At 42.4% G+C, this 25,425-nt stretch overlaps 1 protein-coding gene across 1 annotated transcript in view; it reads right to left on the reverse strand.

The window, feature by feature from the left end:
* Positions 1-22,955, reverse strand: part of LOC124140177 (serine-aspartate repeat-containing protein I-like) — a 28,164-nt gene extending 5,209 nt beyond the window's left edge. Inside the window, exons 1-2 of the mRNA XM_046507593.2 lie at positions 22,900-22,955; positions 20,833-21,983 (exon numbers count right to left, since the gene is read on the reverse strand). Of these exons, the coding sequence (XP_046363549.2) occupies positions 20,833-21,983; positions 22,900-22,955 (1,207 nt within the window). The remainder of the gene's footprint in view (positions 1-20,832; positions 21,984-22,899) is intronic.
* Positions 22,956-25,425: the final 2,470 nt, after the last annotated feature.

The following is a 25,425-nucleotide window of genomic DNA, read 5'->3' on the forward strand; positions in this document are numbered from 1 at the left end:
AATGTAAACACTTAGCATACAGAAAAAAACACAATTACCACAAAAGTAAGCATTGTTATGTGTTTTCACAAAAAAATAATTCATTTGTAGAAATGTGAAAAGTGTAACAAGGCTTGTCTTCACATAAATTAGGCTAACATCGTTAAATTCGTTAATACATTATATTGAACGCATCGAGTCTTACGAAAACAAACTTGATTTAACCGAGCAAGTTAACGAGTGAATGTTGGTTTACGACGCTACAAGCATAAATAACCGGTTTGAAACAATGGTGAAAATAATATCGACTGATTGTTTTGTAACGCCGCACTCAGCTATATGATTGCGGTCTGTAAATAATCAAGTATGGATCAGACAATCCAGCGATTGACATCATGAGAATCGATCTACTCAATTTGGATACGATGACATGCATTAACAAAGTCAGCGAGCCTGACCACCCGATTCCGTTAGTCGCCTCTGACGACAAGCTTAGTCGCCTTTTACGGCAAGCATGGGTTGCTGAAGACCTGTTCTACCCCTGATCGTCACGGGTCGGTGCCAACATTAATTAGTGACCTATGCCGCCGAGGAATGATGGCACAGGTAGCCATGTACTATGGCGCACTTTAAGCATCATTGTGGTTTCTTGATAACCGATCGCGACCGATCTGCCATGAAGCAGTTTAACATGAATACCCCACTCAGACACAGTATACTGACTCCGAACCGGTTAGTCCTTGTTTTAGCCCCTTTAAGCCCAGCGCCCCTGGCAGGGTAACAACAAGTACCATCCTTTAACGTATTTTGGTATGACGCGGCCAGGGGATCGAACCACTGACCTTCCGCTCCCCGAGCAGAAGTGCTATCCACTTGACCGCGGTGACGTCGACATATAAAACAAACAATACTTAGGTTAAGTTAATAATGAATAATTTAACATAAAACTTTGCACCAGAACTTTAACTTCAATTCATATGTTATCAATTATCACTAAGTCGATGCAAAACAGCCAAAGTTTGATTAAAGATATGACTTTCTTTCAAAGGAAAGGAAGGCGAACTAAGACAAGAATACCGTATTTGGAAAAGAGCTTCTATAATATCAGGAGGGACTTCAAGGATATGACCGATACCGAATCTCTTCGATGTGTTATCAAATCAAATATAAAATGGCCTTAACGTTGATTTACTTTACAGAGAGCAACATAATACCTCAAACAGATTCTTGAAAAGATGCAGTCAGCGAGAATCTCCAAGAGAATTCTAAGCATTTTGTTCCTCCGCTAAAACCGTTTGGTCCCCTGCTTGATAAATGCTGCGGTAAGACTAACTTATGGCTGAAAACCCTCTGGACTTATGATTGATCGGGGTTGTGCTTTTTTGCTATCTAGCTGCACATTTCGACGTAACAAGTTAACAAAAATGCTTTTTCTTATTGATTGATATGAAAAGGTGTAAATGGACGTTGTCCCGTGACGGTTTAGGCGCGAATTGTGATGAATACTTGACTGTTAAGCGCAGCTCCAAGTAAATGTAGGACTCTTTACACGTCGCAAGGGACATCGGGGTAGAAGCGAAAATGCCAGTCCTAATTTGTGAGCACACACACTCGTGATCTGAGGGAGATGAAAATGATATAGCGATAGTAATTCTCATATGGGGATTTGAAAGCTTTATGCTCAAACAAGCACTTTTACGATAACTGATTGGTTTATTTATCTTGTTTGAAACAGAGCAATCGCGCCTCGAGAGGGCACCGCCGGGAGAGAGCGCTTTATTCAACAGACTTCCGGCGCCAGCTTGCTGGCTTCGTAAAACAGCAGACGACATCGAAACTGAAGAATATTTGCTCAAGTTCGGTGCCACCTTTCATGGTAAAGCTACAAAGTGGTCAACATGCTTTGTCCAAGCCGTCGGGGATAACCTGGATTAAAGGTTATGAATAACAGATCAGGCCTGTTCAACAAACAGGGTACAGAGAAGACAAACGAAGAACAAATAGTTCCACAGCTGTGTCTCCTTGTGCATTTATGATTCAAATTCAACTCTGACAATCCTGTCAATAACGTACCAGTGCCTTTCTGGGTTGTTTTTTCTGTTTGTCCTTTGTCTGACGAAGTATATATGCGCTACTTAAACAGAATAACATCCACGTTGATTATCATTTAATAATAATAATAATAATAATAATAATAATAATAATAATAATAATAATAGTAATAATTGTATTTATTTCACAATTATACTTTGGACATTAGACTGATTTTGTTTTCGTTTTCATAAATACTTTCATAGAATTGAATTACTACTCTGTAATTTAATTCCTTTATAAATTCTGATACTTAAGTAGAGCTACCGAAGTAGTTTCATCATACGACATCATGGGTTTTGATGAGTGTTGCCAATAGTTTTATTCATCTGTAAACCGTGAAGTTTATTTGAGCAATCTTAAGAAGCTTCAATTACCCACACGTATCCCAATCTGTATTGTCTTTTCCCATCTTTTCATCTGTTTCCCCACAAAAGGTGCCGAGACGAACTAAATGCCCTTGAGTTTGTAGGTTGATTATACACGTTTATGCACTAACAACATCATTATTGTTTCCTTTGTCTTCTTTTCTAAACACCGCGTCTTTATACTTTCTTCTTTCTATCCGTTTTGTCCCTCCCCTTCAACATTTTGTCCCCGTCCTATCCCATCGGTCCTTCCTCCCAGCTCCTCGCACTGCACCTACTAAATACATGCCTCATAAAAGACACCTCTCCTCCGCTAATGTGTGTTTTATAGAGCCTTTACCACAGCTAATGCTCCTAGCTTGTAATGTTCTTTTATTGAGGACGCCATCAAAGGAGACTTGTGTGAGCCAAGGTCCTTACCTTCCCCTTAAAGCACACTTGTATAGTCGACACGAAAAACCTATCTCGCCAAACTTGCCCGGAATAATGACTGTTGAAAGATGTGCATCTGAAGAGCCCCATATGACGGTGAAATCCCCCAAGGAACAAAACGGCGTTTGTCCGCTCTGGTCTTTTGAGTGACACGGTGTGTACCTGTGTTAGACCTTTGCGAATCATTGGAGTGGGAATCGCTAGTTACACACTGGCGCAATCAGGAGTTAAGCAGCGTAACAATCTCCACACGGGGAAATCAGACCCTGCGGAGAGTCGTTGTAGCCTTCTTAGGACCAAGATCGCTTTGTTTTCCCGTTCAAACAAAAGGGGAGAATTGATGGCGCTCACTTGCTTTGAGAGCGTGCACAAGTTGATGGTTTTTACGGACAAGGGTTAATAAAAGTGCATTAAAGACACTAAATAGTTTATGGACATTGTGAGTGTACGTTAGTACTCTGTACGTCTTTACAACAACAGCCTAGAGCGTATGACCGCTTCCGGCGGCCTTTGGTCCCGTGTGCAACAACCCTAAGATCCGACATCTTCAAAGTTCGCATAGTGGCAAAATCATACACAATGTGCCACAAGACCAAGCCTGTTGAAACAGTTGAAAATCGATACAACATAGATGAGACATATTTAATTGCCCGAAGCGTTCCCAGGTCTCCACATAGAGTAATTGTGACCCCAGCACGCCCACACTCCTGTGTTTTGCTCGTGCAGCACACTGAAGCACCACTAAACTCAGCAATAGGTTATAAACTCGGACGGGTACTCAGCTTTCAAGTAGCCACATTGTATTTTTGTTTTCACTGTCTGACTCTGGCTGCAAGACAAGCGGTCTTAGATAGGCCTGGCTTCCTTTCTCACCATGACGGTTTGTGGTATTTGAAAAAGAGTATGAAAATGTTTATGGTGGATCGAAGGGATCTTGACACATCCATTAACCTGAAGACGGCGACAATGAATGCAAAGCCGTTGGGTACTTGGGGCAAGACATCATAACACGAGTGACATGAGGTGGTATATAGGGGGGCATGAAATGAAAACAACGCTCATCTAAAGACTGCCAATTAAAACAACTTTACCGTCCACAACACCATAACGCCACAACACCATAACGCGATAACCTTGCACTGAAGATGCAGAAAGGCGAGTCTGGTTTGCCATCTTTGCTTGACATCAAGAATTCTTTTTTATGATGCTTGAGTTCAGCAGCTACTCAATGCAGCAACAAATAGACCCGGGCTCTTCGCCGTGTTCAAGAATAACATTCAGGTTGAAAATATTCTTACATCCAATATACGTATTACTCTGTTCGTGTATTATTTTTAGTTTATTGAAGTGCATTGGAATCGCATCGTCGGTGCTATGCCATGGACGAAGTCTTGTTCTGAAAAAAAAACTGTTGTTGAAGTCAGCATCGTGTATTGTTTTATTACGTACTCTGAATACATAATTTTCACAGGTAGGTGTTTTATGGACAAGAATTAGTTTACGATATAGTTTATTAATATTTGTAATGTAGGTTCAAAATATGGTAAATATGGAAATCTGTCTTAAAGACGCTATTTTATACATTACACATTCACAACGTTTTTTTCCATCGCAAAATGATCACAAACGAATGAGCCCCCTCACGAAAACAACAAGGAAAAGAAATTCGGAAAACATTTCTATTGAATTTGAAATATTTATTTGATCGCTATATTCCGACGAACAATAGAAACCCGGAAACAAAATCAAGTTGTTTTAACAACCTCCTAATATTTTGACAAAAGTTGATAAGCAACATCTACATTTCACAGCACGAGTCAGAGGAAACTCTTGTTGAACATTGTGTCAATAGGAAAGTTGCAGATGAGACACTGGGCGATGACGTTGGGTAAGCCGTGCGCGGTCATCTTCAGCGTACAGCCCCGTCAACGTGGACGCGTAACTGTTGAAGTCGACGTGTAGCCCCAGTGTAACTGTTGAAGTCGACGTGTAGCCCAGTACAACTGTTGAAGTCGATGTGTAGCCCCAGTGTAACTGTTAAAGTCGATGTGTAGCCCCAATGTAACTGTTGAAGTCGATGTGTAGCCCCAGTGTAACTGTTGAAGTCGACGTGTAGCCCCAGTGTAACTGTTGAAGTCGATGTGTAGCCCCAGTGTAACTGTTAAAGTCGATGTGTAGCCCCAATGTAACTGTTGAAGTCGATGTGTAGCCCCAGTACAACTGTTGAAGTCGATGTGTAGCCCCAGTGTAACTGTTAAAGTCGATGTGTAGCCCAAATGTAACTGTTGAAGTCGATGTGTAGCCCCAGTGTAACTGTTGAAGTCGACGTGTAGACTCAGTGTAACTGTTTAATTCGATGTGTAGCCCCAGTGTAACTGTTGAAGTCGACGCGTATACTAAGTGTAACTGTTGAAGTCGACGCGTAGCCCCAGTGTAACTGTTGAAGTCGATGTGTAGCCCCAGTGTAACTGTTGAAGTCGACGTGTAGACCCAGTGTAACTGTAGAAGTCGGCGCGCAACCCCAGTATAACTATTGAAGTCGACGCGCAACCCGAGTGTAACTGTTGAAGTCGACGCGTAGCCCAAGAGTAACTGTTGAAGTCGACGTGTAGCCCAAATGGAACTGTTGAAGTCGACACGTAACCCAATGTAACTGTTGAAGTCGACTTGTAGCCCCAGCGTAACTGTTGAAGTTGACGTGTAGACCCAATGTAACTGTTGAAGATGACACGTAACCACTATGTTACTGTTGAAGTCGACGTGTAGCCCCAAGCGTAACTGTTGAAGTCGACGTGTAGCCCCAAGCGTAACTGTTGAAGTTGACGTGTAGACCCAATATAACTGTTGAAGTCGACGTGTAGACACAGTGTAACTGTTGAAGTCGACGTGTAGACCCAATGTTACTGTTAAAGTCAACGTGTAGCCCCAGCGTAACTGTTGAAGTCGACGTGTAGACCCAATGTAACTGTTGAAGTCGACGTGTAGACACAGTGTAACTGTTGAAGTCGACGTGTAGACCCAATGTTACTGTTAAAGTCGACGTGTAGCCCCAGCGTAACTGTTGAAGTCGACGTGTAGCCCCAGTGTTACTGTTGAAGTCGACACGTAACCCAAGAGTAACTGTTGAAGTCGACGCGCAAACCCCTGTGTAACTGTTGAAGTCGACATGTAACCTAAGTGTAACTGTTGAAGTCGACGTGTAGCCCCAGTACAACTGTTGAAGTCGACGTGTAGCCCCAAGCGTAACTGTTGAAGTTGACGTATAGACCCAATATAACTGTTGAAGTCGACGTGTAGACACAGTGTAACTGTTGAAGTCGACGTGTAGCCCCAGTGTAACTGTTGCTGTCGACACGTAACCCCAGTGCAACTGTTGAAGTCGACTTGTAGCCCCAGTGTAACTGTTGAAGTCGACGCGTAACCCAAGTATAACTGTTGAAGTCGACGTGTAGCCCAGTACAACTGTTGAAGTCGACGTGTAGCCCCAGCGTAACTGTTGAAGTCGACGTGTAGACCCAATGTAACTGTTGAAGTCGACGCGCAAACCCCAGTGTATCTGTTGAAGTCGATGTGTAGCCCCAGTGTAACTGTTGAAGTCGACGCGTAACCCCAGTGTAACTGTTGAAGTCGACGTGTAGCCCCAGTGTAACTGTTGAAGTCGACGTGTAGCCCCAGTGTAACTGTTGAAGTCGACGCGTAACCCAAGTATAACTGTTGAAGTCGATGTGTAGCCCCAGCGTAACTGTTGAAGTCGACGTGTAGCCCCAGCGTAACTGTTGAAGTCGACGTGTAGCCCCAGTGTAACTGTTGAAGTCGACGTGTAGCCCCAGTGTAACTGTTGCTGTCGACACGTAACCCCAGTGTAACTGTTGAAGTCGACTTGTAGCCCCAGTGTAACTGTTGAAGTCGACGCGTAACCCAAGTATAACTGTTGAAGTCGACGTGTAGCCCCAGTGTAACTGTTGAAGTCGACGTGTAGACCCAGCGTAACTGTTGCTGTCGACACGTAACCCCAGTGAAACTGTTGAAGTCGACGTGTAGCCCCAGTGTAACTGTTGAAGTCGACGTGTAGCCCCAGTGTAACTGTTGCTGTCGACACGTAACCCCAGTGTAACTGTTGAAGTCGATGTGTAGCCCCAGTGTATCTGTTGAAGTCGACGTGTAGCCCCAGTGCAACTGTTGAAGTTGACGTGTATTCACAGTGTAACTGTTGAAGTCGACACGTAACCCCAGTGTAACTGTTTAAGTCGACGCGTAACCCCAGTGTAACTGTTTAAGTCGACACGTAACCCCAGTGTAACTGTTTAAGTAGACGCGTTACCCCAGTGTAACTGTTTAAATCAACACGTAATCTCAGTGTAACTGTTTAGGCAGACGCGTACCCAAAGTGTAACTGTTAAAGTCGACGCGTAACCCCAGTGTAACTGTTGGCCCTACCATGGGTTCCTGTGGTGTGTTGAGTTGTTCCGTTGTGTTCCATCTGGATGTGTGGCAGTGACTCGGGGCCTGTCACTAGGTGGTCGATCCTTGGTGCTGTGGTGGCATTAAATCTCGCCTACAGGCGATAGTGGCGATTTGAACTTTCACTGTAACAGCCACATTGCGAACACTTTCCCACCCCAAAGCCGAACAGTGGCTCTTTTTCTTTTCAAAAGACATGTCAAATGAGTTATACAAATCACGAGTGTGCTTTTAAAAACATTGATTGCACGGACATGCCGTGCACCTTGTGACCTTTGAATGCCATGTCAAAATGTTTTTTAACATTTCAAATCAATGTTTGATGTCATGAATTTATTGATTTTTCATGTGGCCATTGAGACTTCATCAAGTAAAATGGGCTGTTAGGGCGTTTTGGAAATAAATATGACTGAAAATTATGCCTAAATATATTAGTATCGTTTACCAACATATATCATTCGCGTGTCTTTTGTCGTTCAGTATATTTGAAGCGTTTGTAAATGAATGTGTTTGCTCCTAATAGCTTAATGTGCACTGACGTTGGCAGCGGGTGTCGGTACTGGACAAATAGGTCTCAACTACCGGATAGGAGAAGGACAATGTGTGACCAAGCTGATAGTGTTTCATCACACGACGTCGGTATGGATCACCGCTCATGCTATCACTCACTGATATGTCTGATCCAGATTCGATATCTTTCAGGCCGTCGTCGAACACTGCATTATTCCTGAATGTGAACAAAAAACAACTTTCATTCACTTTTAACGACTTTACATAAATGAAACGACAATGTATTATCCTTCATGTCCTCAGTGATCAGTAAAAATTATAAATTTTGTAAAATCTCCTCTTAAACTCTGCAAAGGAAGCATACTTGTTCTTATTCGTTATATTAACTGTTAAACAACAACAAACAAACAAACAGTAGATTTCCCAGTCATGTTTGTAAGCCCCCAAAGAACACCATACTTAATGTCAACACCTCTAACTTTCCATGCATGTATACCACCACATTTTGATCTCGTGTTGGACTTGTGTCCTACCCTGACATTGATGGCGTTCGTTCATCCTCATCACGCCCCGCATCCTTCATCAGAACACACCAATTATTACACTTTCTTATCCGGAATTATTCCACAACACCAAACAACCCACACCTTTACCCTGATATCATCCATAGGTAGTTTAAATTAAAAAACATATATCTGTCGATTACCTTGTACCAAAAAAATGGCGCAGTCCACTCACTCACCCTGGGTATAACCCTAGTGTATACCACACTACATCGTTCCTGCCTTAATGACCACTCACGACCCGAAATATTAGATAATAGCGAGCCAATATGCCCTCATTATGCGCTCCATCAAACCCAAAGTGATAGCAATACCGCGACAAACGGGAGCCCTGTCCCCAGCTTCCCTATCGCTCGTAAACGGAAGTACTTCTCCTTTGCCCAAAAAGCATCTGTCCAAGGCGATGTTCAAATGCATTGTTTCCAAGCACAAATATTTAGTCTATCACCAGCGTCCTCTTCTCATGCGCGTTCCGTGTTTTCCTTCATGCAAGACTCTCGTAAACCTCCATTTAGTGTCCATTATCTTATTAGCCGGTTAATGTTCCCGTCACTCTCGGCCTCGTTTTCGTTTCAGTCCGCCACGACACTTCCGAGCAGCGAGTCTAAATCAGCAAACTCCATGCAGTGCTTTTTCCTTCGGAGCTGTCATTGTTTGTATGGCTAATCGTCCGATTACGACACCCATTTCATGCCCCGGGGTCACAACACTTGTTTGTGGATGAGTTCCGTTCATATAAAGCTCAAGCAAGTTTATCTGTCAATTCGCAGACTAATCATTTCAGATAGAACATGCGGGCTCTGACACGAGGCCGACAACTTCGTCAGTGTAGGGAGTAAATTGACGGCACGCGATCACGAATGTCTATAATGACCCAGCGATATTTTTAACACATGTCTGCGTAACTGTCTGTCATAAAATGGCCTATGACAAGCGGTTAAAATCAAATAGTTTTTGGTTATATTTCTTGATTGGTACAGCCATTCAAACATTGGTAATAAGGTGTCATTTCTGCAATCACAACAGAGATAGATGCAGCTTGTTTCTGCACGAAAGTAAGAAACATGTCAACTCAAATTTCAATGCCTGTTAAGACTCATCTTAATTATTTTAAATTATTTGGCTCAAGCAGGACACGCATATAACTGTAGTGTTTGAATGTTGTTTTATGCCGCTGCCTCAAATTTTACAGCGGTATCACAGCGACCTGTTATTGATAGGGCCTGGACAAACCAGTGGTTGATAGCATGAGTAATGATCCACGGCGTCGGGGTACGATGATACATAATAATGCACCGTTACTATTCTGTCCCCATTTTGTCGGCGCTTTCAAGCATTGGAAACTTCGGACTCATTCTAACGGGGTAATATACCTCATGGTCAACGAGGATTGAACTCAAACCCTTCAATTCAGTTTTCATTTTCACCCGGGGGGCCAAGCGCTGTGTACTGTGCAGAGTTGTGTCCCATAGACGCACCAGAATCCCCTGATCGTTGGTTCGAATCCCAGATTCACCATGATTATTGTTCTAGGTGTGTCAGCACCATACCCGTGCATATGGGTTTCTCTAAATTTAATAATAAAACACGTCTTAAACGCTTTGGCTTTCCTCTCACATTAAACAGACATACGGGGGGCATGGGGGGCACGGGGGACCCAGTCGTATCAGGCGGCGCTATTCGCGGTGCAGAGTTGCATCCCTTTGGCGCACCAGGAACCTATGATCGTGGGTTCGAATCCCGGTTCGCCCCGATTATGATCTTGGTTTGTCAGCACTAAGTATTGGTTACCAAAGTGGTAAACATCTAAGACTTGCATCACTTTCGGCGTTTCTCCCACATAAAGCAGACATGCCGTGATATGACTAGAATACCGTTCAAAGCGGCTTTGAACCCAACTCACTCACTCACTAAACAGACATACTGTGATATAACGGAAACTCAGTTCAAAGCACCGTTATAACCAACGAAAAGACTCACTATTTCATTAATTGCGATATGTGATATTTGCAAAATGTTAAAACGTTAGTGTTGATCATACTGTTTGCCATTTTGGATGTCTTGAAACGATATGCCTCATGCAGTCAAGTAGACTGCGTCCAACTCAAACTCCCCTCACCGACAGTAAAGGTCAGCTAGGAGGTTCTAGAGTGCTAAACCTACATATCTGTTTATTGTAGGAAGGTAATGTGTTGCACGTCATAATTACAATGCGGTTTAACGTATTTAGTTACATGGCAGTTTAAGGGGCCCCGGTTCGCCCTGGCTATGGATCCAGGTTTGTCAGCACACTATCCATGAAGGTAAACGTTGAAGATTAATATCACTACGAGTTTCGTCAGCAACCCATGCTTGTCGTAAAAGGTGACTATGCTTGTCGTTAGAGGCGACTAACGGGATCAGGTGGCCAGGCTCGCTGACTTGGTTGAGGCATGTCATCGTATTCCAGTTGCGTAGATCGATGCTCATGGTATCAATTACTGGATTATCTGGTCCAGACTCGATTATCGCCGTCACATAGCTGGAATATTGCTGAGTGCGGCGTCAATCAACAAACAAAGGGAACAAACAAACACTACGGGCTTTCCTGTCACACGAACCTGACACGCCGTGATATAACTGAAGTGCCAAACTCACTCACTCACTTTAAAGAATAACAGTGAGTATGGGTTAACGCCGCTTTTAGCAATATTCCAGCAATATCACGGCGGGGGACACCAGAAATGTACCCATGTCGGGAATAGAACCCGGGTCTTCGGCGTGACGAGCGAACGCTTTAACCACAAGGCTTCCTGACCGCCCCTTAAAGAATAACAAGGCTTGGGACAATCTAAAGGTGTATATTCATGAACACGAATTTCATTTAGAAATTGTAAACGTCCTAAAATGTGTACCTTTATTTGAAATTTCTCAGTTGAAAAAAGCTTCTAAATATCGATATTGATAAATGCCGTACTGCACTCTCCCACTATCGTTGTAGTTCTCATACACTCCATACTGAAGTAGAGAGAAATCATAATGTCCCAAGATTTTGTAACATCTGTAATACTGGTCTTATCGAAAACGAATACCATTTTCTGTTAATTTGTAAAACATATAATAATCTCAGACATAAATACATTCCAGGAAAATACTTTGTCCATCCCAAATTAAATAGGTTTAGCATATTGTTGTCATCTTGCAATTCTGAACATTTCATTATTTGCATTCCATGCCCTGAGTGTTAGACCATTGTGGACTACCTTTCTGTACAATAGACCTTCATGTGTGAGGTGACACGCCGTGATTTAACATAACTTACGCATACCTTTTTCTTTTTTTCTATTTTATTTCCTGTTATGAATATAGAGTTAGGTACATACGTGGGTAAATCGTTAAATTGTTTCTTAGGTTCTGTGGCTCATAATGTTTAAGCCAATGGGCGTCCGACGTGATTGATTCGGCAGTCAGGTTTTAAGAACAGCCCATATCACTGATGTTGTACTCATTTAGTAAAACAAATCATGGATAAGTTGGCGAATAAGATAATTAATAATCTGTTAATTAGAATTTGTATCCATGCCAGTTCTGGAAATATGTTATTCCCTGTCTATGTCTTTACGACTCGTGAAGATCCGGGGTAGAATAGGTCTTCAGCAACCCATGCCTGCCATAAAAGGCGACTATGCTTGTCGTAAGAGGCGACTAACGGGATCGGGTAGTCCGGCTCGCTGACTTGGTTGATGCATGTCAACGTATCCCAATTGCGCGGATCGATGCTCATGATGTCAATCACTGGATTGTCTGGTCCAGACTCGATTATTTACAAACCGCCGTCTTATAGCTGGAATATTGCTGAGTGCGACAAACAAAATCTATGTCTTAACTGTTTCTGTGCTTGCATTTGCCATTTGAGTAACGTCTCTCTTTTAAAAGAAGTGAGACCATTTGCACATAAGATACTTTGCGAAAAGCTTAAAATGAGATAATTATCAACTTGATTTTGTTCATTCAATCTAGACATTACTCCCCCCCTCTCTGTGTCAAATTTGAATCTTAAGTACTATTTTTTTGCATTATGAATCATACGGAATATGTTTTAGTCCATGTCTCACACCTATATGTACTAACTCTGTTGAGTGTTCTTTACAGATAATCAAATACGGTGTTAAATATAAGGGTGTGGACTGCAGAATAATATTTTTGTCAATTCATCATGATATGCATTATTTACATAACATGAAAACATTATTTCGTGTATATCTTGCGAAACATTCTGCTTAAAAACACATCTCTCGGTGCATATCCAGTGCATATATCATAACCTCAAATAAAATCCAATTCGTTCTCATTCCGTTAAGTGTCGTTGAAAAAAACATTGCCACAAATACCTTACAAAATGTTAATACCAAGACGTTTATATTTCTGTGTCCGTTCAGCTCTTGTTCATCCAGTGAATATAAAGACTCAGAAAAAACAACTTTACTTTCGTGTGCAAGTGCGGTGTAATTGTGCCCTATATCATGTTGCTCAAATGGATATGTTGCTAACATGAAACGCAAACTAGGGGATGGGTGAAGACCTATGGATAAAACACAAGTGGCCTTTTCATAAAAATACATTCATCTAATGTACCAGCCTTGGGGCAAATTGCCTCTGCTCTGGTTGTACTGAGTTACCATGTTGAAGTGAGGAGTTTCACAGTGTCAATATTTGGCCAAATGTATGCCGCGTTTACTAAAAATATTTGTCAAAGTTGTCGAAGCTGTTTTCACGAGTTCAAATGTTTAAAGTAAAGTTTTGAATTGCAAAATTGTCATGCAGTTTTCGAAATATATTTTGTTTTCAGAGCTGATGCTGTTAAGAAATATGTGTTGTTATATTCACAAACGTTAAGGATTCATTGAAACATTCTTTCATTTAATGATACAAAACCTCGAGTTAAAACGGCTAAAAAAATAGATCAACAATTTCCATTAACGATATATATTGCTGTTTTGAAAAATCTGAAAGGATCCGAGATTTATTGCAACACGATTTGATAAGAATATATGTGTTTTATATAGTTTCTAAAACTTAAATTAATCAGCAAAACCCCATAGTTTTCATTACGTAAACCACTGATGTCGGTTCGAATCCCAGATTTTGATCCGTAGACTATCGGCACCTTGAACGTGATAATTGGTTTCGCCAAAGTTGTAAATGTCTTTCTATATTCATTACTTGCGTCACTTCGGGTTTTCCTCCAAATTAAACCAATCTCAATCACACTAAACCCATAAAAGAAGAGGTGTGACAAGGGACATTTTTACCCATAGTATCTGCATAATTTCGGAAATCAGTAAAACCTATATATATTTTTTTATTATGAGACTGTCGCATGAAAGAGAATAAGGCTTTGTCTATAATAACATGTGCATGTTTTGGTCTTATAACAACTTTGAATGTACAGGTTTGGCTAAAGGTTGTCTAAAAGGTTTATGAGGTTTTTAGAAATCATTTGAGTAATATTTGAACATTAGCAAGTCTTTGACTGGAAATGATATTCACCGATCACAATCTTGCTCATAGATGGAATTTCTCTTGAAGTAAAAAAACAACGTCCTTCATCACTCAGTTTCAGCAAAATGTTTTTTTCAGATAATCCATAGCACAGAGCAAGTATTTCAGAGTTTAAGTTTAAGATTTGACATTTCCAGTGTACCAAAATGGGCCCTTATTCCAGCTCTTTCGTTTGTTACAAACTGAGGGGCAACAGAACGTGTACCGAGTTTTTTTTTCTATGTAATTGAAAACAGAACAAATTATATTAAACTTAATTATGTCTATTTAACCATAAATCATCCCTGCAACAGTTTGTAAAAAAAATAATCTTTGACTGGATCATTTTGTGTAAAAATAATTGGTTCAATGAAAACTGGGGTAAAAAAATGAATCTGAAACCAATGGACCCCTACCATGTTTGAAATGTAGAATTGTCCCGAAAAAAGCAAATTGATTGATTTTCAAAGATAAGATGTCTGCGGTACCCGTCAGCAGTGGTGTATTATGCGCAATATTTATATACCTCTTTAAAGTTTATAAATTTATATTTTTTTAAATAAAACCATGTAGAAGTATTCTTTGAATGCTGACTAAGCGCCAGTGCGCATACAGTTCACTTTTTGGGTAAAATATTGCCACCCAAAGATATTTTCAATTGTAAATCAAACATAATGCTAAAATCAACTTAGAGGTATTGTTTCTTTTGCTCATCGGTATATAAAAGGTGATGACGTCGTTAGGTTATACAACCAGTAGAAATTGACATCGGTTGATGCTTCGAAGATGGTTTGCTTTTTTTTAAGAAATATCAACCGTTTAAATCAATCATACCTCCATCACATTTGATCGCTATCACCAAATAGATTACCCAAAAGGCAATAACAATTTTCAGTTCACCGAAACGCTTTTAATGGTCCGCCATGCCGGGCAGAGAGGGGCGTGGCCCGTCATGAAAACAGTTCCCTGAGCTGGGGAGACAGAAGTCAGGTTTTGGGTAGCGAATGGGTCCCAGATTAGGGGATTGGAGATAATCGGGTAGCTTCGGGCCCTACTCGTACGGTTCCACTTAATGACGCCGGGCAATGTTAATCGGGCCAATTTAGATGTGGCAGGGATAGCTTGTTCTGTGTAATCTAGCGATGGTTTCAGTTTATTTCTAGTCCTATAGAAAGAAAGGTCTCTTGTGAGCATTGTGTTAGACTTCGGGTACAGCCTAAGGCAGAAGGAAAAATTAAAGCTTTGCAATTCGTTCAACATTGGCTGTAAGAAACGGGGCTCTCAAATTAAAGACCAACCCTTCACTTAAGAAAACGTTAAAGGCGAAAATTTCTAAAGTGTTGAGAATAGGAAACATCTCCACCGAAAAGGCTTAGAAATGTATTGAAAATATGAATAAGAGTTTATTGCTCAAATTGGAGGCACGAGACCCCTGCCGTCTCCCATTATTGACGGGCCGTTCACCTAAACACCATCGCGCTCCTAGCACTACTTCCTGCGAATGTTCTTTTCCGGCTATTTCTTGAGCATCGCTGTTGGTAACGTAATTACCGATTTTTAGACTCCCACTGCCCGGGGGTGGGGCTGAGGGACGGAGAGGGGCGGGGTACACCTGAATCACGCACCTGTTTTGGCACCGAGTTGGCAACTGAATGTAGCCGACAGTTAATGATTGAGCACACAATGACGTCTAAAGAAGCATGGAGCATGGGCATGGTTAGACATTGTTGATGACGTCATCAATTTAGGTCACTATAACTAATTTTGGGTAGAATATCAATACCAGTTCTATCCTTGGACCAATCAAACAATTTTTAAAAGGTTTTTCCCCTTATGATTTATCATTAATCTAACGTTTATCCACCTTTTTAATAAACCGAGGAGCAAAAGCAAGTATACAGAATTCTTGTTATACAATTGAAAAATAAAAGAACTGTTGTTAAATTTGACTGTGTCAATATAACCATCACTCATTCCTGCAACAGTTTGTAAAAAGTAATCTGAGACTGGGTAATGTTGTGTAAAAATTAACTGGTTCAATGAAGACTGGGGTAAAAAAGAAAATTTGCAACCACATGACCCCTCCCATGTTTGAGTTGTTGTAAACATGTGCCGAAAAAAGCAAATTTATTGATTTGCAAAAATCAGCTGTGTAAAATACACATCAGCAGTTGTGTATTAAGTTTTCGATCAAAATATATTTTTTTAAAATAAAACCATGTAGATGTATTCTTTGAGTGCTGACTTAGCGCGAGTAGAGTTCATTTTTGGGATATAACATCGCTAACTTAAGATATAAGATGAAAAAACCAACTGAGATGTCTGGTTTCTTTTTCTCCTCAGTTTAGTTGCGGCACAGAAAAATCGAAGAAGAAAGTTACATTTATGTTCATATCAACGAAATTTAGACTTTGTTCAATGTTTGAATGTTTTTCCATCTCTAAACAGACTTCGATGTGTCAAAAAGGCTGATTGTTTAGGTTTTCATTGAGCCTTTTTCAATATTTGACAATGACCCAAACGGATTGTCTTGATCTGTGGCGGTGCCACCGTCGGGCCAGGATAGGCCCACCATCTCGCGAACACCTGGTATCATCACTGTTTTAACGTGATTCATAAACACATGCTTTGAATGGTACAGTGGACTATTTTATGCAAAGGGTTCTTTTGATTATGGAAAGGGTTTTATCGCTTTTATTTTGGACACGTCAGATGGGCCACGGTAAATGTCACTGCCATTGTAACGAGAGTAGAACTTTTCACTCATTTTATCAATACGTTTGAAGTCTAAAATTTGAAGCGTAAGAAAGAAAACCTTATCACAGTGAACAGGTCTGATAATTTTCATTCCAATATTTCAAAGGTTTCCGTCACAATATAATTTGACAGTTTCAGTGGCCAAAGGACACTTATCACATCTCGCCTTTTCGACCAGGAAGAGCTACAACTCTCCAATCTGATCGTTCGTTTCCGTGTAAATTATTAAATGAAAATCGAGAATAAGCTGGTTTAAAAGGTCTCCCCTTTCGAAAAGTGAATAAAGTCCAGAAGTGCTGACCCAGACACCCCGTACAGTAAATGCACCGTGTCGGTAACGACAGACAACGTTTCTGCAAGAGGTGCACGGAGTTCTTAAACGTCGGCAATTTCCCATCCAAGCATATCGAGTCAAGTGCAGAAGATCTTGTCATAACGCGATAAATCTAAAAGTGCTGTCAATTCTAATCCCTTTTCTGACCAGCTCGTCAAATTTAGCATCAGCAAATTGTTGTTTTTGATCTCAGGAGTAATTTGAAATCGACACTACTTTCACTCGCTCCCTCCGGACCGGAGAGCTCCTATCAGATGTGCGCGCATCCGAGCCCAGAAATCGCACATCCGGAACAAATTCACTGAAATAGGAATCCAGCATTTGGCCTGCTGAGTTTTAAGATCAGTTTTCAGTTTGCGCTTGTTTTATGAAATATTGGAGTACTTCTCTGGAATTATTAAAGGCAGTTTGGTAGAATCTTTTAGCTTCCCACTGTGAGCTGGCACAGCTACTGACCCAACCGCTTAAAACACTCGGCAACCTGAACTTGTTGTCATAAGAGTTTCGCGTCATTAATTCAAATCCGGCGAAATTTAGTTCTGACTCCATGCACTGTCGTTAAATCTCCAAACCTCCATATTTTAGGTGCAGTGTTTGAGACACTTGATCATGCGGCTTTTTAGTGTTTGTTTGTCTGTTTGTTTGTTCTTTAACGCCGCACTCAGCAATATTCCAGCTATATGTCCGAATATAAACGTGTCTAGACTAGACAATCCAGTGATTGACATCATGAGCAACAATCTACGTAATTGGGATACGATGACACGCATCAACCAAATCAGCGAGCCTGAACACCCGACCCGTTAGTCGCCTCTTACAAGCATGGGTTGCTGAAGACCAAATCTAACACAGTACTGGTAGTAATAAGTGCGTAAGCGGGGTTGAGCATATTTCAGTTATGTGACGGTGTGTTAGATGGGTGTATGAGTCTGGCGTGATGCAGGACCCGAACGCGTCACAGGGCCCTCCCTCCTGCTCCAAGTAGCAGTGAAGGTGGCGGTAGCAGAGGTATTGGTTGGTAGTAGTAGTTAGGATTGGATTTAACGCCGCATTCAGCAATATTCCAGGCTATGTCGGCGAAATGTAAATAATGGAGTCCAAGCAGTCCAAGCAGCAGCAGCAGTAGTAGTAGTAGTAGCAGTGGTTGTAGTAGCAATAGTAGAAGAAGTAGTAGTAGTAGCAGTGGTTGTAGTAGCAGTAGTAGTAGAAGTAGTAGTAGTAGCAGTGGTTGTATAAGCATTAGTAGTACAAGTAGTGATAGAAGTAGTAGTAGTAGAAGTAGTAGAAGTAATAGTAGTAGCAGTAGTAGTAGAAGTAGTAGTAGTAGAAGTAGTAGTAGTAGTAGTAGCAGTAGTAGTAGCAGTAGTAGTAGTAGTAGTAGTAGTAGTAGTAGTAGTAGTAGAAATAGTAGTATTTGTAGTAGTATTTGTAGTAGTAGTAGCAGTGGTATTAGTAGCAGTGGTAGTAGTAGCAGTAGTAGTAGAAGTAGTAGTAGTAGAAGTAGTAGTAGAAGCAGTAGTAGTAGAAGTAGTAGTAGTAGAAGTAGTTGTAGTAGTAGTAGCAGTTGTAGTAGAAGTGTGTGTGTGTGTGTGTGTGTGTGTGTGTGTGTGTGTGTGTGTGTGTGTGTGTGTGTGTGTGTGTGTGTGTGTGTGTGTGTGTGTGTGTGTGTACTAGTCCGGACTGATGCCGATTTATAGTGCTAGCTCACTGAGATACCAAGCGCAGTTTGAATATGAATATCCCACTCATACACAGTACACATTAGTAGCAGTAGTAGGGACATATTAGTAGCAGCAGTAGGGACACATTAGTAGCAGCAGTAGGGACACATTAGTAGCAGCAGTAGGGACTCATAAGTAGCAGCAGTAGGGACACATTAGTAGCAGCAGTAGGGACACATTAGTAGCAGCAGTAGGGACACATTAGTAGCAGCAGTAGGGACACATTAGTAGCAGCAGTAGGGACACATTAGTAGCAGCAGTAGGGACACATTAGTAGCAGCAGTAGGGACACATTAGTAGCAGCAGTAGGGACATATTAGTAGCAGCAGTAGGGACACATTAGTAGCAGCAGTAGGGACACATTAGTAGCAGCAGTAGGGACACATTAGTAGCAGCAGTAGGGACACGTTAGTAGCAGCAGTAGGGACACATTAGTAGCAGCAGTAGGGACACATTAGTAGCAGCAGTAGGGACATATTAGTAGCAGCAGTAGGGACTCATAAGTAGCAGCAGTAGGGACACATTAGTAGCAGCAGTAGGGACACATTAGTAGCAGCAGTAGGGACACATTAGTAGCAGCAGTAGGGACACATTAGTAGCAGCAGTAGGGACTCATAAGTAGCAGCAGTAGGGACACATTAGAAGCAGCAGTAGGGACACATTAGTAGCAGCAGTAGGGACACATTAGTAGCAGCAGTAGGGACACATTAGTAGCAGCAGTAGGGACACATTAGTAGCAGCAGTAGGGACACATTAGTAGCAGCAGTAGGGACACATTAGTAGCAGCAGTAGGGACACATTAGGAGCAGCAGAAGGGACATATTAGTAGCAGCAGTAGGGACACATTAGTAGCAGCAGTAGGGACACATTAGTAGCAGCAGTAGGGACACATTAGTAGCAGCAGTAGGGACACATTAGTAGCAGCAGTAGGGACTCATAAGTAGCAGTAGTAGGGACATATTAGTAGCAGCAGTAGGGACACATTAGTAGCAGCAGTAGGGACACATTAGTAGCAGCAGTAGGGACACATTAGTAGCAGCAGTAGGGACTCATAAGTAGCAGCAGTAGGGACACATTAGAAGCAGCAGTAGGGACACATTAGGAGCAGCAGTAGGGACACATTAGTAGCAGCAGTAGGGACACATTAGTAGCAGCAGTAGGGACACATTAGTAGCAGCAGTAGGGACACATTAGTAGCAGCAGTAGGGACTCATAAGTAGCAGCAGTAGGGACATATTAGTAGCAGCAGTAGGGACACATTAGTAGCAGCAGTAGGGACACATTAGTAGCAGCAGTAGGGACACATTAGTAGCAGCAGTAGGGACTCATAAGTAGCAGCAGTAGGGACACATTAGAAGCAGCAGTAGGGACACATTAGGAGCAGCAGTAGGGACACATTAGTAGCAGCAGTAGGGACACATTAGTAGCAGCAGTAGGGACACATTAGTAGCAGCAGTAGGGACACATTAGTAGCAGCAGTAGGGACACATTAGTAGCAGCAGTAGGGACACATTAGGAGCAGCAGAAGGGACATATTAGTAGCAGCAGTAGGGACACATTAGCAGCAGCAGAAGGGACACATTAGGAGCAGCAGTAGGGACACATTAGTAGCAGCAGTAGGGACACATTAGTAGCAGCAGTAGGGACACATTAGTAGCAGCAGTAGGGACATAGCCTTATCAACATTAGTGGTAGCAGCAGCGTCAACATAGGTAGCCTTTTCAACACTAGTACTAGCGGCAGCAGTGTCAACATCGGTAGCCTTTTCAACACTAGTACTAGCGGCAGCAGCGTCAACATAGGTAGCCTTTTCAACACTAGTACTAGCGGCAGCAGTGTCAACATAGGTAGCCTTTTCAACATTAGTAGCAGCAGCAGTAGTGTCAAGATCGGTAGCCTTATCAACATTAGTAGTAGCAGCAGCAGCGTTAACATCGGTAGCCTTTTCAACACTAGTGCTAGCGGCAGCAGTGTCAACATCGGTAGCCTTTTCAACATTAGTAGTAGCAGCAGTAGTGTCAAGATCGGTAGCCTGATCAACATTAGTAGTAGCAGCAGCAGTGTCAACATCGGTAGCCTTATTAACATATTAGTACTAGCGGCAGCAGTGTCAACATCGATAGCCTTTTCAACATTAGCACTAGCAGCAGCAGTGTCAACATCGGTAGCCTTATCAACACTAGTAGTAGCGGCAGCAGTGTCAACATCGGTAGCCTTATCAACATTAGTACTAGCAGCAGCAGTGTCAACATCGGTAGCCTTTTCAACATTAGTAGCAGCAGCAGTGTCAACATAGGTAGCCTTTTCAACATTAGAACTAGCAGCAGCAGTGTCAACATCGATAGCCTTATCAACATTAGTATTAGCAGCAGCAGTGTCAACATCGGTAGCCTTTTCAACATTAGTAGTAGCAGCAGCAGTGTCAACATCGGTAGCCTTTTCAACACTAGTACTAGCGGCAGCAGTGTCAACATCGGTAGCCTTATCAACATTAGTAGTAGCAGCAGCAGTGTCAACATAGGTAGCCTTTTCAACATTAGCAGCAGCAGCGTCAACATCGGTAGCCTTATCAACATTAGTAGCAGCAGCAGCAGTGTCAACATCGGTAGCCTTTTCAACATTAGTAGCAGCAGCAGTGTCAACATCGGTAGCCTTTTCAACATTGGCACTAGCAGCAGCAGCAGTGTCAACATCGGTAGCCTTTTCAACATTAGTAGCAGCAGCAGTGTCAACATCGGTAGCCTTTTCAACATTAGCACTAGCAGCAGCAGTGTCAACATCGGTAGCCTTATCAACACTAGTAGTAGCGGCAGCAGTGTCAACATAGGTAGCCTTATCAACATTAGTACTAGCAGCAGCAGTGTCAACATAGGTAGCCTTATCAACACTAGTAGTAACAGCAGCAGTGTCAACATCGGTAGCCTTATCAACAGTAGTACTAGCGGCAGCAGTGTCAACATCGGTAGCCTTATCAACACTAGTAGTAGCGGCAGCAGTGTCAACATCGGTAGCCTTTTCAACATTAGTACTAGCAGCAGCAGTGTCAACATAGGTAGCCTTATCAACACTAGTAGTAGCAGCAGCAGTGTCAACATCGGTAGCCTTATCAACACTAGTAGTAACAGCAGCAGTGTCAACATCGGTAGCCTTTTCAACATTAGTACTAGCAGCAGCAGTGTCAACATCGGTAGCCTTATCAACACTAGTAGTAACAGCAGCAGTGTCAACATCGGTAGCCTTATCAACACTAGTAGTAACAGCAGCAGTGTCAACATCGGTAGCCTTATCAACAGTAGTACTAGCAGCAGCAGTTGCAATACCGGTAATCAAAGCAAACGCAACGATGATGTAGCATTTGTTGCAATTTCAAATGAAATATTTGTACAAATATATGTATCCCAAGCGATCTGCGTGCATAGCTCACTTTTATTTAAATAAATACTCACAACCTCTGAAATATGTAAGTTAATTGTTTCAACCGAAAAACCCCAAGCATCTGATTCTAGAAGAACGGGGACATAAAAACACCATTCCTTTCTTCGGTGGGGCAAATGAACAATAGACTCGCAGCGCCCCCTCACGGCAACTAATCCAGGTCCCAATAATGGACATTTGATTTGTGCTGATTAGGAAACGAAAAGATAGAGAGTCAAGCCTAATGCTCACACGAATCTGTTTGTTAGTTTACGTGATTTGTGCAGCGCCAGTCCAATTGGCGGGAAAACGTCCGTTGCGGCGATTGTTTTCTCAACCCGTCGTCAGCTTCGCATGTGACCTTTGCAAGTCGCGCCACACAATGCAGTAACCATTTAAGTAATTAGCATGTGAACACGTGTCCCCAGCCATAAGGAGCGAGCCAGTAGACCTCACGCTTTAAGGGCCATTATCTTATTAGAAAAGCCATTTTACGCTAAGTTGCTTCACTCTGTCTACTAAACGCCGAGATAAAGTATTTCAATCGGAGTACTTTGCAACTCCGTCTTTGAACTAAACCTATTAGTATCCATGTCCGGGGCACATCGTCGGATAAACCTCTTTGTCTCATATCAGTGTTCAGATATAACCATCATTGACTGCCTACAGGCTAATTAATTTTTTTCGATATTTATTTCAGTGGGACAATTTTTTTCCGGTTTTAATTTGTTGCTGTAAGACAGAGTTACTTGTACGTTGTGCGCAGTTTTCCGGTTGAAGAGTGCTCGGCGCATGCTTGCCGCATCTCTTGGATTTGTTTCCCAGTGTGTCACGTGACTTGCACGAGCCAAGAACTCGGGTAGTTTTCCAATAAATCAAACCCCGTGCTTATTGATAATAACGGTTATTTAGCTGGTAGCGCGTCTGAGCCTCGCGGATGAATATCCCCCCCTCTCCTCTTTTCAACGAACGCTACATCCTCCCCATAGTATAAATCCCCCATAATTTGAGCTCAGAATTTGAGTCCGGCGTACTATCACCCTAAAACCTTTTTATAAACCAAGGGAGCATCGGTGTATAATTTAGTCTTGCATTTTGCTGCCGCTGTAGGCAAGTCTTGCTTTGTTCCTACCCGACTTGTTTCCCATATGCTGTGGACGTCGCCTTGCGTACATTGTCATCATGTGATCGAGGTGCATTATGGGGCTTTAGATGAAGCCGACGAAAACTGTTTGAGGTTTGACAGAGCAACAGCTGAGACGGATACAAGCAAAAAACATATATTGATTTGGTTTCAAGTAAAAGTCATCGCTTTTAACATACCAGGGTGGCCCAGTCGCCTAAAGTGCCGTATTCCCCTGTTGCGTACCCTCCTGTGTTCGAATTCTAGATTCTCCCTGATTGTGTATCCAGGTTTGTCAGCACCATACCCCGTCTCGTGGGTTTCTCCGTAGTAGTAAACGTCTAAGACCTGCATCACCATGGACCTGCCTCCCACATGAAGCTGATGAAATCGGCCTTAAGGGCCACTCACTCACGCAATTGCACACATAAATTTGGTTTTACACGCGACACGGCTGTTGATTACTCTACGAGGAATTTATAACCGAGACACATCTAATGACAACCTTCACATCAGAATGGTATTGTCGTAGCGGAAACAGTGTTTGACATGACACGGTGGAACCATGGTATTGTCATGGCAGAAACAGTGTTCGACATGACATGGTGGACGCACGGTATTGTCATTGTAGAAACTGTGTTCGACATGACATGGTGGAACCATGGTATTGTCATGGCAGAAACAGTGTTCGACATGACATGGTGGACGCACGGTATTGTCATTGTAGAAACTGTGTTCGACATGACATGGTGGAACCATGGTGTTGTTGCCGAAAGAGTGTTCGACGTGACACGATGGAAGCACGTTATTGTCGTTGCTGAAACAGTGTTCGACGGGACACGGTGGAACCATGGTATTGTCATGGCAGAAACAGTGCTCGACATGACATGGTGGAACCATGGCATTGTCATTGCAGAAACAGTGTTCGACATGAAATGGTGGAACCATGGCATTGCCATGGCAGAAACAGTGTTCGACATGACATGGTGGAACCATGGTATTGTCATGGCAGAAACAGTGTTCGACATGGCACGGTGGAACCATGGCATTGTCATGGCAGAAACAGTGTTCGACAAGACACGGTGGAAGCACGGCATTGTCATGGCAGAAACAGTGTTCGACATGACATGGTGGAACCATGGTATTGTCATGGCAGAAACAGTGCTCGACATGACATGGTGGAACCATAGTATTGTCATGGCAGAAACAGTGTTTGACATGACAAGGTGGAAGCATGTTATTGTCCTGGCAGAAACAGTGTTCGGCATGACATGGTGGAAGCATGGTATTGTCATGGCAGAAACAGTGTTCGACATGACACGGTGGAACCATGGTATTGTCATGGCAGAAACAGTGTTCGACATGACATGGTGGAAGCATGGTATTGTCGTGGCAGAAACAGTGTTCGACATGACATGGTGTAACCATGGCATTGTCATGGCAGAAACAGTGTTCGATATGACATTGTGGAAGCACGGTATTGTCATGGCAGAAACAGTGTTTGACATGACACGGTGGAACCATGGCATTGTCATGGCAGAAACAGTGTTCGACATGACATGGTGGAAGCATGGTATCGTCATGGCAAAAACAGTGCTCGACATGACACGGTGGAAGAATGGTATTGTCATAACAGAAACCGTGCTCTACATGACACGGTGGCAGCATGGTATTGTCATGGCAGAAACAGTGTTCGACATGACACAGTGGAAGCACGTTATTATCATGGCGGAAACAGTGTTCGACATGACACGGTGGAAACATGGTATTGTCCTTGCGGAAACAGTGTTCGACATGACACGGTGGAAGCATGGTATTGTCCTTGCGGAAACAGTGTTCGACATGACACGGTGGAAGCAAGGTATTGTCATTGCCGAAACAGTGTTCGACATGACACGTTGGAAGCATGGTATTGTCATTGCAGAAACAGTGTTCCACATTACACGGTGGAAGCATGGTATTGTTATGACAGAAACAGTGTTCGACATGACACGGCGGAAGCATGTTATTGTCATAGCAAAAACAGTGCTCTACATGACAAGGTGGCAGTATGGTATTGTCATGGCAGAAACAGTGTTTGACATGACACGGTGGAAGCACGGTATTGTCATAGCAGAAACAGTGCTCTACATGACACGGTGGCAGCATGGTA

The sequence above is a fragment of the Haliotis rufescens genome, unplaced genomic scaffold (assembly GCF_023055435.1).
Source record: "Haliotis rufescens isolate VD_foot unplaced genomic scaffold, xgHalRufe1.0.p SCAF_23, whole genome shotgun sequence".
NCBI lineage: Eukaryota > Metazoa > Mollusca > Gastropoda > Lepetellida > Haliotidae > Haliotis > Haliotis rufescens.